Here is a 14,476-nt window from a genome sequence, read left to right as displayed (position 1 = left end):
TATAGATGTTTCAAATCGAATACAATCGTTGCTTATGGACAGAAGATGTGTACGATTCTTGGCATGACGTTTCACATGCCATGCCAAAGTCTTCACAAACCGAATGCGTCTGATATTGCCTGGTAATCAGGATATTCGTGCGCAATCTGCAAGTAGCATTTCGAGTCCTGTCACTGAATATGCAAGCCCTTTCAGCCGTAGGGGTGGTATAATGTAACTTTCCATTCCATTTTTCGTTGATAAAAGATTAACCTGTAAGTTAGAGGTGGGTGGTGTTGAATAGGTGCTTTCCCATTAAGCTGTAACTACTAAAGGTTATCTAGGTCAAATAACCCTCGAGTACGTGGGTTTCCGCGAAATTCAAGAAATTGATAAGCACAAGTTAAGCCTGACGAAGACATCAATATAAAATTGAAAACATTGTCAATATTTAGAACCTTTAGTAGCTGCTGCTATAGATGATGTTCCTCTATATAGTTCTTCACATGGCAGTTCCTCTGTATCTTAGTTGTTATTATAAGTATTTGGAATCTACTTATATAAGGCTCGTTGATCGAAATACCATAAAGAAAACACTAGTTGAAACTCTTAGAAATTATTTTAACAGTCTTTGTACATATATCTTTACATGATAATTAGCACACCATCAAGCAAAAGTTAAAATAAAAAGAGATTATTTTTAACTTTCTTATATTCTACAATATAATAAGATTTACGCTAGGTTCCAGATAGGAAGATCTAAGGTTTCAGCCTCAATATATTGCTGAACTGGACGTTTTTGAAATGTCTGCTTAACGAGTACATTGCTTAAAGAGTCATTCAGATAGAAATATTAGAAAAAGGTAATAGTAAAAATAAACTTGGTAATTTTCGTTCAGAAGATCGCTGTACTCTAAAATAGGGTAAATTATTCACCATCAAAATTTATATTTATAATATTATAAATACCATATATACCTGGTGTGTTTCCATGAATTTTTTTAAAACATTAACGGAAGAAAATTTTAATAGAAAAGCTACTAAAATTGTTTGAAGTTAAGCACGAAGATACACAATAGGCTGTCTGAGCTCTGTCCACTACGGGTATCGAAAGCTGGTTTTTAGTGTTATAAGTCCGCAGACATGTCACCGCTACTATGGGGCAGTTATGGTAAAGCTTTTTGCTTTAAAAGTTTTGAACTATCATGTGTTGCTCAGATCGAGAAGGTGGAAATTATGCTTTTCCCTTTATTAACTCTATTCAAGAGAACACTAGTAAATCATCTGTTGTTGTTGTGTTTATCAATTTCTGGTATCAACAATGTCATACCAAAACTATATGAACAGAACAAACATCATTTTAACTGGCGGATAATTTTATAGCTTCCAAGGACGCCTAACCGAAACGGTTTACCTCCGATGTTGTTTGTAGCGTAAAGCCTCTTCAATGACATCGGTGGAAGAAGTACATAAACTTAACATACAAGTTGTCCTGCTCCAAGCAGTTTTCATGATAATTCCTTCAATAAAACTTTACATGCAGTATGTTTTTGTTAATGTGTGTGTGTGTGTGTGTAGACATAAATACATTAGTTTTTTCATACTCTAAACAGGTTTAACAAGGACATCTGCAAGGTTATCATTTCATTATAAAGCAGAGGTAGCGATGAATCTGGAAGAGGCTGTTGTTCGCCATATTTTTTTAACTGTCCTGATGTTAATTTTCGAGCCAACTTGGATAAATTGATACAAAACTCCGTCAAGTAACATTGTTTTGAATATTTTTTTGAAATCTATTAGATGTTTTAATGGATACATGACTTTTTTTCACACCAAAATGTTTTCAATTTTCATTTTTCCAGGTTTTTTATGACATTATAACATCATATTTTATATTGTACTGCAAATACATTACTGAGTTTTTCGCAGTAAGGTTAAAATTAATAAACAATAAAACTTTTTTATGCAGTACTTTTTTCATAATCATTTAACGTCTCATCTAATTTGTAATATAAAACATAATCTCAGAACATTCATATTTTAATATTCTGGGTTAACGACTAGTGTTCCTTTACCCGAATGTAAAAGTTCTGTGGAAATTTCAACTAAAATATCGATAAGCTTTACCGTCTTGAAAGCCTGATAATTAGTATTATATCCATCTCAATGCTTTCACAAACTGTTTTTTTTTCTAAAGGAATGTGAATACCGTATATGTACTAAATCAAAGGTATAACAGTATCAAAACTAGAAAATAGCTCTTCCTACCCTAAAGTTACAAGCGCCTAGGATTTATGGTGTGGAATTCTAGAAGTTACAGAATACAACAGGTAAAGATATCTTTAAGCCATGACGACAATCTTCCATGGAGCTAAGTGTGTCTTGCCTGAACGCTCGGCTACTAGCCCAAATCAGCTGCCACGGCTGTTGACCCGTCTTCTGGCATGATGCCAAGTCGTTTGGACCAACGAAAGGGAAATCATCACGTTCGTTTGTTACGTGATTGGTTCCAAGTTCAGGGCCGTATCTACCGGTAAGTCAAGAGCGGTAGTCGTTCAGCAAGCCAACTTTCGAAATTAGATGAAGTTTAAGGAAGCGGATGACAGGGCTCTAGAAAAGTGTAAACCAATAATATATTTAAGGCACTTTGGCGAACTTATGTTCCTCTCTTAAAAATATACATGCTCAAAGTTTTGTTAGCTAAACCATTACCTATTATTATGAACCACAAACTGTTCAATTTCAACAACCCGCTTAGATAAATCATATGGTTCATTAGAACGTTTTGTGCCTATATAAATTATTTTATTGTAAAAACGTAATCTCATACCACTAAAAGAGAAGTTCTCTTTGTGTGAAAATACTTAGAAGAAAATGGTAAATACAATACGGAAAAACTCACTCTTGACTTTGATGACTACTCTCGTTCTCGGTATTTTTGTTCTCCCGTATTGGACACAAGCCCAAAGTAAGTCCTTTTTCATCGTTCAGATTTGCTTCTATTTTTTATAACAGTTGAACTCGTATGATTAATAACTCATAGCAATATAACTGTCAGAGGAAATTATGACACAATAACACAAAGCTCATGAAGTTACACAAGGATATACATATCAGCATAAATGTGTGTTTGTAACTATTTATAGTAAAATTAGCAAACCACACACACGTACGATATTACTTAAATGTAAAAAATAAAATAAATTTCACAGAACTTCATCAGAATTGATCAACAAAAATCAGACATAAATTGTCTGATGAAAATGTTTTGTTGTTTTTTAATTGATTCAGACGCAGCTTTATGCGAATATGGATTATCATTTTCGTCTTTGTTTTTACTAAATGCTTTAATGAGTTTTAAACATATTTTTATAGCTAAAATATAACAGGCCTAAGAAATAAATTTTATTAATACGTTATAACTATGATATTAAAATAAAAACTTCCAGACCACCTGTGAAAAATAAATAAATTTACGAAACAACGTCAGTAATGACAAATTAAATGTGTATAAAATACAACCATTATGACTAAAGAGTACCATAAGGGCTTACTATAAACCACATATTATATATATAAAGTATCACATGATATTACTTTCGAAAACGCTTCAAATATATATGTTTTTCCCTTTTTTAATACTATACCATGTTTATCGTTTATTTTCTAGTAGAAACAATAGCATATTTGTCATTGTATTAAAAAAATCAAAATTTGCATTACTTTTCATTTTTGCTGATATGTCTAACGAGTTATCTAGCTGTCCAAATAATGTCATTATGTTGCTGAGACATCATGAGTGCTTTTTTTCATTAGTAGCAAATATTTCTTATACTGTGTGATATTAAGCTTTTTGCTATGGTATTTTAAAGATCAATTTTAGCAACAAAATAATTCCGTGGAAATCCGGTTTATTGCATTTTTAGAAAGGCACAAAAGCCACTAAGACCAGTAAAAATGACTGAAGTGAGAGGGAATTTCCCAGAAGCGTTTCTTGGCTTTTCTAGTTTAATAGCCTTTGGTTGAATGACTAGTGGTGAACTTTTTTTTCTATTTTGAGATCAGATATTTCTTTCACCAAAACAGTCACTAAAGGATCAGTAAACTGCTTGATTCTAAGAAATATTTAAAATGCTCACGAATACAATTACATATGCTACATATTTGTTTAAACACTAAATATCAGTATTAGAAAACCCATGATTTAGAAATTACTTCGTTCTAAGTATAGAAACGTAATCAACCGGAATACAAATAAAGTTAAAACAAGATACACGTATGTGCATTTATACTTTGCAATATTTCTCATATTGTAGAGACATAAACATAGGTTTATACCTTAAAAAATGTTAAAGATATGACTATTTGTAAGTGTTTCGTCATGGAAAACACACAATATGAGACTTATGTTATACGAAAAACAATGTGCCAAGTTACATCACAGGTTCAATTTGGAAGTTTAGTTATAACAAACACAGACACGTGACAAAGTTGGATGTATAAATTAAATTTAGATATATGAATAAGTTTAATTATGTCTGTAATATATATCACAAAGATGAAAGACACGCGAGTACTAAATCGGGACTTAAATCTCGAAAAATAGACAAATGAGGAACCTTTTACTTTCTTTTTAAGACTTAAAAAAAGATATGACTAAATCTGAAGGTAATGTCATTAATATATAGACTTTATAACTTGAAGCATACAATTTTGAACGTGAGATTTGTGTTAAACAACTACTTACCTTCTCAGTCATAATTTTGCATCTTAAAAAAAGAATAAACAAAAAGGTAAGGTGAAACCAAATTTTTACTAGATAGTATACTGAAACGAATCACTAAATGTCCAGTTAAAACTTCGACAGGGTTATAGTTATGTACTGTATCAAAAAAAAAGCACTTTGATGCACGTACAACACAGTTGTATTCTTGTTTCTAACATATTAGGGAATATATTTGTATAAGATAGTTATGTTTAGAATTATTAACATCTAACTCATGTACGTAAAATTGTTACTCTATGATTGAATGGTGTCACTTCATGATACTTATTACGTGTATCTTTCAACTAACTTTGAGTAGGTGTTCTGCAGTTTATGTTTCTCACGTTAGTTGTACAAATCGTTTAAATTCGGTGGTTAACCAGCCTACTCTTAACTTGAAATTCTTTTAGGCGGTGAATTAATCCATGAGACCTTTGGTGTTGTCAAATATAGCAGTCGAAAGAGTTTGACCTCCTGAGGCCGTACTTGTAATTAGATCTTAAGTCGGTCAAGAGATGACGGAGCTAGAGCTAAAAGTTTGTACTTGCAAAAACAAACTCAAAGTCATTCTATGAGCCATTATGCCGCAGCTAAAAAAGTATTTGAATTTGTCTTTGTCCAGAGCTACTGAAAAGACCAATATAACTCAGTGGCAAGTGATAATCAGAATGGTATATTGAGCTTCATATTTATTGTTTATTATTCGTTGTTTTTCCTTGTTATTACAAACGTGCGTTATATTATTTGGGAAAAAAAAGAGATTATAAATAGTCCTAATTGCTGTAATTTTGTTTTTTGTGCTACAGCAACTGTTACTGGAATAACAGATGATATATTGTTATTTTTGTGAGCGGTATGGCTTATATAAAAGTAGATTTTATCATTTATGCTTCTAAAGAAGCACTGTTATTAGCCTGTAAGAGGCTTAATATGTTAAAGTTTTTATTTTTTTATCTTTACTGTTTTGTTCAAGTCATAATTGTGTCGTTAAAGTATATTTTTAATTTTTTGTTATTTATCATTTCTTCCCTTACTTTATACGCTGAAGTGAGCTTTTTTGTTTAAAATGAAAACTTAATAGCCACCAGAAAATGTCTGCGTGAGGTTAATCCGTGACCTGGTGAACCATTGTATGTATAAAACATGTTTCAAAAATCAGAAGAACATTAAACAATTAACAGTTTATTTACAACTTATATTGACAGCAAGCCCCCAGTGGCAGGACGATATGTCTGCATACTTACAACGCTAGAAACCAGGTTTCGATTCCCGTGGTTGGTATAGCATAAATAACGAATTATACAGCTTTGTGCTTATCGACAAACAACGACAATTAAAGCATTCTGCGGTAAGAGGACACTGTTAAGGTAGCTATTTCTTAGTGTCATCTTTTTTTTTCTTTCTCCTCTTTAAAGTCACTTGCTATGTAGATATTACACGATAGGTGTTATGCATCAGTTAGTTTTGAGAGACCAAGGAATGTTTGCCCTCTTCCTCTCTCTATAGTGTTGGGTGCAGCCGATGGTAACAAATCGAAGAACCGGTATACAAGCATTTCTGTGAACCGCCTCCATAAAAATACATTTGTTTAAAATATTTCAATTTAATTTTTTTTCTTACAAACCAGACCTTAAAATAGTGTGTGTAAGTAAGTGGGACGCTTATCTTGCAAAATGGTTGGCTTGTTTGGTGTTTTATGGCGCAAAGCAAAATGAACTCAATTTGTTCCACTGCTAAAAAAAGTTTATTTTTTGTAACGTCCTTCATAACCAGTTGGAGTGTAATTATTTTTAGTGGAAAACTCGTCATTTTAACATAGCAATCAATATCAAGGAGATTTTGGCAAAGTGCTACGGCACAATGAAACTAGCAATTTATTCCACTTCCAAAAAATATATTATTCTAAGCCTTCATAAAATAATCTATCTATATATCACAAATTTTAACACAAATAAACTTTGAAATTTTGTGTTCTCTTGCATTAGGTGGTCTTGGATTGCTTCCCACAATCTATATAGTGCTCGAGTACGATGGTTTCTTAGCGACCATTTCGACAGTTCGATCGCCAAATAATCCACTGGGAATCCGTACAACGGCTTGGCCAGTATATCTTCACATCGATTAGAGTTAAAACCTCCTTCATTCTCCAGCTACTTGTGGTGTGAGGCAGTTACATGAATATGTTGTGGAAACAGTTTGTGTATACATGACTTATGTCAATTTTCCAGACGGAAATTCTGTGTGGTTATATTAAATGCTATATTGTCTAGAGCATGTGGATAGCTTTTGCCTCTAACATTTGACTGCGTAAATTCTCACCTGCTACATTACTTACCACATCTGTGGTACGGGTCGTTGCAGGACTCTTTCTGGATGATCATGATGTCCCAAGTTGATCCATATTTCTTTGTTTTCCAATGTCATTTAGTAAAAAAAAAATAATAGCCATACTTTGTAAAGTCTCCAACTCAGAATTAATCACATTTTAAAAATCTGGATGTACGGATAATTTTTGTCGGAAAGGGCTATTGCAATACCTTCCTCATAGCGATCAGTTTTCGTGAGCATTAAAATTTTTACCTATGATTACTAAACAATGTCGAAATATTGTTCGTTATTCCATCGTAACTTTATACCGGTTATGGTTGTCACGTAAGTTGCTGGTTTGCAAACTCAAAATTGCTTAAATATCACACACTCAACTTACTGTATACTATTGAAAATATTAAAATGACCGTCTGATTTTAAGTGTAAGATTACCAATGTCCAATAAACACTGTAGAAATGATGTCGTGAAACTTAAAAGTTTTAACATTGACAACATCCATCAAGTCCTATCTAAATGGATGAGGTTCACTGTGTCATTTCTAGGTTCATATGCCCCTTACAACCAGTATTATATTCTCACATGCCGATCCTTTGGTGGGATTTTCTGTCAAAGTCCAGTGAGTTATACTTAGGTTTTGAACACTCTCCTACCTTTAAAGTTTTTAAAAGGAATGCCAAAACGTTTCTATACATTTATCCTATTTATGTCAACATTTTACGCCAGTTAATACAACAACAAATCATAATATGTTACATGAAATAAAGTATAATAGGTAATTTATAAACTTTTTATTATTAAATACACACATGTCTGTTAGGCTAAGGAATGTAGCAAGAGAGGAATTGAACAAATGTGAACTCAAGATATAAATTACATATTGAAATTTTTGTTTGTTTTACTTTCGCGCGGTTCCACGAGAGCTATCTGCGCTAGTCGTCCCTAATTTCTTACGGGTTTAGTGTCTTGAACAACTTTAATGTGATACCAAATAATATTTCTTGTAGTTTTGATATTGACTGTACTTGTACCTATAACACCGATAAATGTGATACTTAACACTACAAAAAAGTACTTTATATAAAGAATAATAAAAAAATAATATTTTTTTCTAAGTCTTACTAAACGAAACTGAAATAAGAGATTTGTTTGAGGTATGAGTCAAATTATTTGTTTGTTTTATTAATTTTTTTCTATCAATTAAAAAGATTTACGATTGAATTAAAGCCCCTAATTTAGTAATGTGAGACTGGAGGGAAGGCAAGTAGTTATCACCACTCACCACCATCTCTTTTACCAAACAATATAGGATTGAACGGATCATTATAATTGAAAGGACAAGCATGGTTGGTATAATAGAGCTTTGAACCGTTATCATCGGAATGCGAATTGAGCGCATTAACTGTTTGGCTATGCCGAGCCGTACGGCAATCGAAATAATTATTGAAACATATAAAAGATACACATTGGTACACAATATTGTCACTTAAAGTACAAAAGGAAAGCGAATGTGTTGTAAAACGCATTAATATTTTCTATGTGGCTTTACACAGATCATTACAAGTTGATTTCCTGCTGCTGTAAAGTTTATTAATGTGCTGTAATAAAATGTTGATCCAAATTTATTACTCATAACAATTCAGCCATTGTTTTCTTCCTTTATTACCTTCTCTGCTTTTAAATAACCTCGTAAAGCTGCAGGAATGTGCATATCGAAACTTTTAGAAAGTCAAATTGTAGCTGTAAGTGTACCATCAGCCATATGCCATTTCATTACATTTTATACGTTTGCAATCATTGTATTGTTGGAATATCCTTTTCCAATTAGTTGTGTCTCTGAGGGAATGACATGAATGATCATAAGTCTTCCGTTAAAGTGTCATCTGTTTTGTGTCTCTCACCAACACTACGGGCTGAGATGTAACCCCAAACTTTCTCTGATTTACCCACCGTGCTTCAATGTAGGTGTTATATATTTCCTTGTTACTGTTTATTTCTTCTCCATTGAACATAGTGTTGTTAATTGTTCCAAAAAATTAGATTCGTTTGTAAAATAAACAAAAAACATGTCGCTGTCTTTTCTCATTTTTTTGTGTGGTCTTATGTATTTTACTGTTCTAGACGTAACGTTTACACTCGTTCATTCATAAGATTTGTACTCGACCATCATCTGTGTCGTAAAGAACATACCCTGAGATACCTAACATCACTTTTAAAGTGTTTTGCTTTCCTACTTCTATTATTAACTGTACTATTTTCCTTCCTGAATGTCTTGCATACTGCTCCTAGTGAAACATGGAGTTTTGTCAAACTCTTTCGCATGGAGTATCTTCGATCAGCCCAAGGACTTTGAACTCTTTAAGTTTGTCATGCAGGATTTCAATTGTGGGAACAATGACTGAATTTATACTATTATTACAAGTAACATTATGACTGCCTACACTTTTGTAGACCCTATATTGGTCGGACATTCTACGACGAACATTGGTTGACGAACAGCAAATAATAGTGTAAACTATCAACTTGTAGCTGTACTGTGCTGTAGTTTATTCACACACGATAAGGGGTAGTATTCCCATAACGTTTGCGTTTTGTACCCTTTTTCCGAACCTTTATCACAACTATTTTCAACTATATATATACACACACACATATACACAGAGAGAGAGAGAGAGAACTTGGTATTAGAATCTCATTTCCTTGAACGAATGGAGAAATATATGACAGATTAGTAATGAAATGATTATGTCAGAGTTAATAATTGGCAATAAGTTAACATAAACGACGCTTGAAGTTCTCTGCTTTTTGAACTATTTATACACCAACTTTCTTGGCAAATGACATCAAAAACAAACAAAGACGGCACTATGACATTTGATCCCGTAACGTAAGAGTTAAAAGTTGTACAGTATCAAAATATTTTCTAAACGTGCAATAGGATGACGTTTGAAACACATTGAATTTCTTTCTATCAAAAAGTTTCTAAATGATTTGGAATATCTCACATTAGAGGATAGGCGTACACTAACTAACTAGTTATATAAATAAAAGAACCAGCAGAATTTATCTTATACGGCTTGCTTAGATCACTTATAAATCTATAAATGTACTCTTTCTTGCTTATTTTAATTAGGCTGGCTTTTCAAACAAATTTTAATTATGTTTATACAAAAGAGTTGTATACCAGATTAAGATTGTTATTGTCCATGTTTTTACTTCATGTCAGTCACATAGTTTAAAATAACAAATTTAGCAAGATTATGTTAGCTTCTGTGATTTCCTGTGGAACACTTGACTGAAGTGGTTATTTTTAATTCTGTAATTGAACAGAGCTTTTGATGAAATAGAGAGTAACTTATTATTTAAAGCAAAGTTTGTATCTAGCTACATATACTCCAAATTATTCTCATAATATCTCGAAATTATAGTTACTCTTTTAACCAAAGTTATCTGATATATTTATTGTTTTACGTATTTCACCAGTAGAAATTCAATATGCTTTTACAGAGCCACAGGTGGGTGTAGATTTAATGATGATGAATTTTTATAGTTTACTGACAACAGAGAATGTTTTTCACTGCTGATTCAAGGATTTTGTAAATAATGTGCATAGAATAAAAACATTTTGATAAACAACTACATTTTAATATTTGTTTTTGTTACTAGGATGCAGTGAGGAAAACACTACTTTTGAGCTAATTACAGGCTTCGTGTACTCAGCACCTGAGGAGACTCTTACTGTGCTACCAGGAACACTGAAATTAAACGATTGTCTCGTCCAATGTCGGAAGAATGCCACCTGTCAAGCTATCAACTTCGAAACAGGGCTGTGCGTTCTCTTTAGTTCTAGTTTCAGTGAAGAACCAGGCACGCTTAAAACTTCTCATTTTCCTGTCTTCACGATGTATGCACAAAAGATCTGTCTTCGTGGTGAGTGATTTGAGTTTTTGGTTGGAAACATTACTGTAATTAAAAAATCTCAACCTTCATAATTCTTATGCCAAAAGCAAATATTTAATTTTTTTCTTAAATATGGAAGCTCAGTTAAGCAATGAAACATAACTTTTTTTGTGGAAGTCAATAACACATTTTTATAAAGATTTACAAGCTGCAATACGCAAAACTACAAAAAAACGTAATTTAACAATGTGCTGATTCACACCTAACCGCCAAATGAAGCTTAAATCAAAATATCACAGACTCTGAAATTTAATTCTTCTATTTAGACAAAATCTAAGGAGTTTATTTCATCAACTAACCTAGAGTACACTCGGCTCAAGTTGGCTGTGAATTATTTTGTTGATTTATCTCACCCATATTTGAGCTGAACTTCCATATCAATTATTTTAGCATTCAAAATGAGAATTACTTAAGAATCATCAACTCTCACGAATAAAAGCAAACATTAGTGGAAAATATATTACACAATGAAACACTTATTGTAAAAAAAACGGTACTTTAATATTTAGGGATGTTTATTTTATTAAAAAGTAGTTGCTATAAGTAACAGTCACATTGACAAAAACTATAATACATCCTGGCCAGAATGAGAATTAATTTGTAATTACCTAACGATAAAAAAAATTATTGCATACAATTTTTCAACGAATCCATACCTATTTACATCTTGTTCTTAGAAAGTTATTATTTATAGATATTTAATGCAGCCTAGTTAATATTTTCAAAGACAATTAAGTTGATGTGGGTAAGTAAAACAAGAAGATATTCAAAATTATGAAACATTTTGCAACACTAGTTCCCAGTTGTAACACTGTTTTATTCTTTCCAATCTCCTTTTAATGACTGCAAGTAACAGCGGCTTGGAAGGAGCAGACTGAAAAAATGTACAATTTTTTTAGTATATAAATTCTATGAGATTTATGTATGTCCTCATAAGAGATCTTGTCAATAATACGGTTGCGGCCATCATCATTATTTACCCGTCATCAAGTCAGGAGGTCTAATGTGTGTCAGCTAAGGAGATGTAATGCACGCCAACAACGTTATGGTTCTTTTAAAAAGTTCAGTTAAGATTAGTGTCGTAAAGCAACAAAATATTTAAAATATGAATAAGATTATGGCCCCACTACAAAAGCTATTTTTATTACTTTCACAAATTTTATCAAAGGAATTTAAAAATATCTTACATTTTTAAACATAAAAGTGATCGACCTACCATAAAATTTATTTGTTTGTTGACAATGGCTCTGTACTGTTAAATATCTAATCATCTAAGTAGCACATGTTTTTCTTTAAACTTAGTCAATTGTCACTATTATCAATCCTTACAGAATGTTTGAATAAAATGAGATGCTTCTTTAATAGTTAACCTAATCCAATTTCCCGTGTCTTTATTGCATGAATTAAACACCTGTTGGCAATAATCGATAGGTGAACGTAAGAGTATTTATAAGGCAAGTCCTGAATTACGAATGTTTTTTGTTTTCTAAAAGGTGCCACAACCTGCAAAAGGAAATGGATGTTTGAAAGAGTCTTCGATCACGAGTTGCGACAGATGGCAAGAAAAAGGATATTAGCGACTTCTAGGCAGGACTGTATGAGTTTGTGTCTTGAAGAACAAGGATTTAAATGTAGGTCGGTAAACTACAATCGCAACAGCGGAGAATGTGCCTTAAATGACATGGACAGACATACTGTTGTTGCTGAAAGATATTATGGACCCTCCGATAATGATGTTGAATATCTTGAAAGTAACTGTGTTGATGGTAAGATCAGTGTCGAAATTACTCAGTTATTAAATATATAGACTTTCAATGACTTTAGTAGACTTTCCGACAATGTGACAAAAAATAAATATCCTCAGAGAACGACAAGAAAGTAAATTAAATTGATCTGAAATGTTTTAGCAGTATATACATTAAATCTTAATAATGTGTAGAGGATTTCCATATAATATTTCAATGTTCTTAAAATTATGCGATATGTGTATTCTCATGAACATTAATTGAAACATGTACTTCCACTTGTTACACAACTAACTGATTGCCTTTATTAAGATGTTAACCATGTAAAAGGACAAAGCAGTAATTTTAAAAGAGTCTACATTCTGTAAAATAGAGTCTATATCCACTATTACAGATCAACAACCTCAAATTTATATATATAAATTTTTAATACGTTTACGTGTCCTCTTCTATTCAACTTTTTTTGTAAAACAAACAAAAGTTGTAGTAAAGAGGACACATAAAAGTGTTAAAAAATGAATCTATACAAAGTTTTGTTTGTTCTGTAGTTGTGAATCTAAACTTTATTTTAGTTTACATAATTTTATGTATTTCCGTCCTACATTATGTGACAGAACAGCACACTCGACAGGAGATTATGTTATTGTTTTTTTGTTCTGTATAGATTTATTTGCTGAAATAAGTATAGAGGATATTTCTTTTCCAATTTTTGTTATATAACTAAAATTATAATTAGAAAATTCAATTTTTATCTCGTCTTAAGTGTAAAATTGATAGTACAAATTAAAGTTTTGGTATATATTGTAACACTACCACCTTGTGACTCGTTGTTCCGCGACTACTACTACCATCTTTTGTCACTTGTATGGTATTATTTTGATTCATTTTTAATTCATATACGTATGGTCTTACTATTTCATGCGTTTTCGGACATGATACGGATATATTAATCTATACTTAAATGTGTTAAATTATGGAGTAGATATATGGATTTATGACTGGAAATATGTTAAGGTAAACGTGATAAAATTGATCGTAAAAACTTTGACTATATTACTTTTATGACACCCATTTCATAATTAAATATTTGTGACAGAGATTTTTAGCTCAGATTATTAGGTGTCATGCTGTTACACTTTATTAGGTTAGTCCAGATATTATGTTAAAATATCCTTGGTATGAACTTATATATTTTCACAAGATAAAGTGTTATAATAATCTTTGTTGTTGGTTTGTGTCTAATTACTTTTTTGTAATACATAAACTAAATGAACAACAATTGACCCTTCTTCCTGTCCTCTATGTTTTCACTGTTCTGCTGCAAAAAGAAAATCATTGACAGACTTTCTTAGTAAAACAGTTACGAAAGTATGACAGCTACTTTCTCTCACTTCTAAAAAACATAATTATTGGCACTGAAATCTAATTTCCAAATAAAAAGCATTAGACTAGCAGATTACTAGTGAGTGACATTAGATAAAAATCTGGTTTATATTATTGTTTTTTTTTTCGTTATGCTACGTCTCTGCAAATTTAATTATATATATAAAAAACAGTACCATCAAAGCATTCTGTGAACAATAAAGGTGTAAGATACAATTATTATATGGTCCACTGAAAAAGGCTGAATTAAAATAAAAACTTACAAAGTTCATACATTCAAGAGGTACCGTGTTGCAAATTCTGGCAAATAATGTAGTA

The 14,476-nt window shown here is 31.8% G+C and overlaps 1 protein-coding gene across 1 annotated transcript in view; it reads left to right on the top strand.

Annotated features, from left to right (window-relative positions):
- The first annotated feature begins 2,514 nt into the window (after positions 1-2,514).
- Positions 2,515-14,476, top strand: part of LOC143244812 (uncharacterized) — a 41,369-nt gene continuing 29,407 nt past the window's right edge. The window contains exons 1-3 of the mRNA XM_076490164.1: positions 2,515-2,947; positions 10,737-11,000; positions 12,524-12,796. Of these exons, the coding sequence (XP_076346279.1) occupies positions 2,854-2,947; positions 10,737-11,000; positions 12,524-12,796 (631 nt within the window). The 5' untranslated portion in view covers positions 2,515-2,853. The remainder of the gene's footprint in view (positions 2,948-10,736; positions 11,001-12,523; positions 12,797-14,476) is intronic.

The sequence above is a fragment of the Tachypleus tridentatus genome, chromosome 2 (assembly GCF_004210375.1).
Source record: "Tachypleus tridentatus isolate NWPU-2018 chromosome 2, ASM421037v1, whole genome shotgun sequence".
Taxonomy (NCBI): domain Eukaryota; kingdom Metazoa; phylum Arthropoda; class Merostomata; order Xiphosura; family Limulidae; genus Tachypleus; species Tachypleus tridentatus.
The sequence above is the reverse complement of the archived record's forward strand: the minus strand, read 5'-3'. Positions and strand labels throughout refer to the sequence as shown.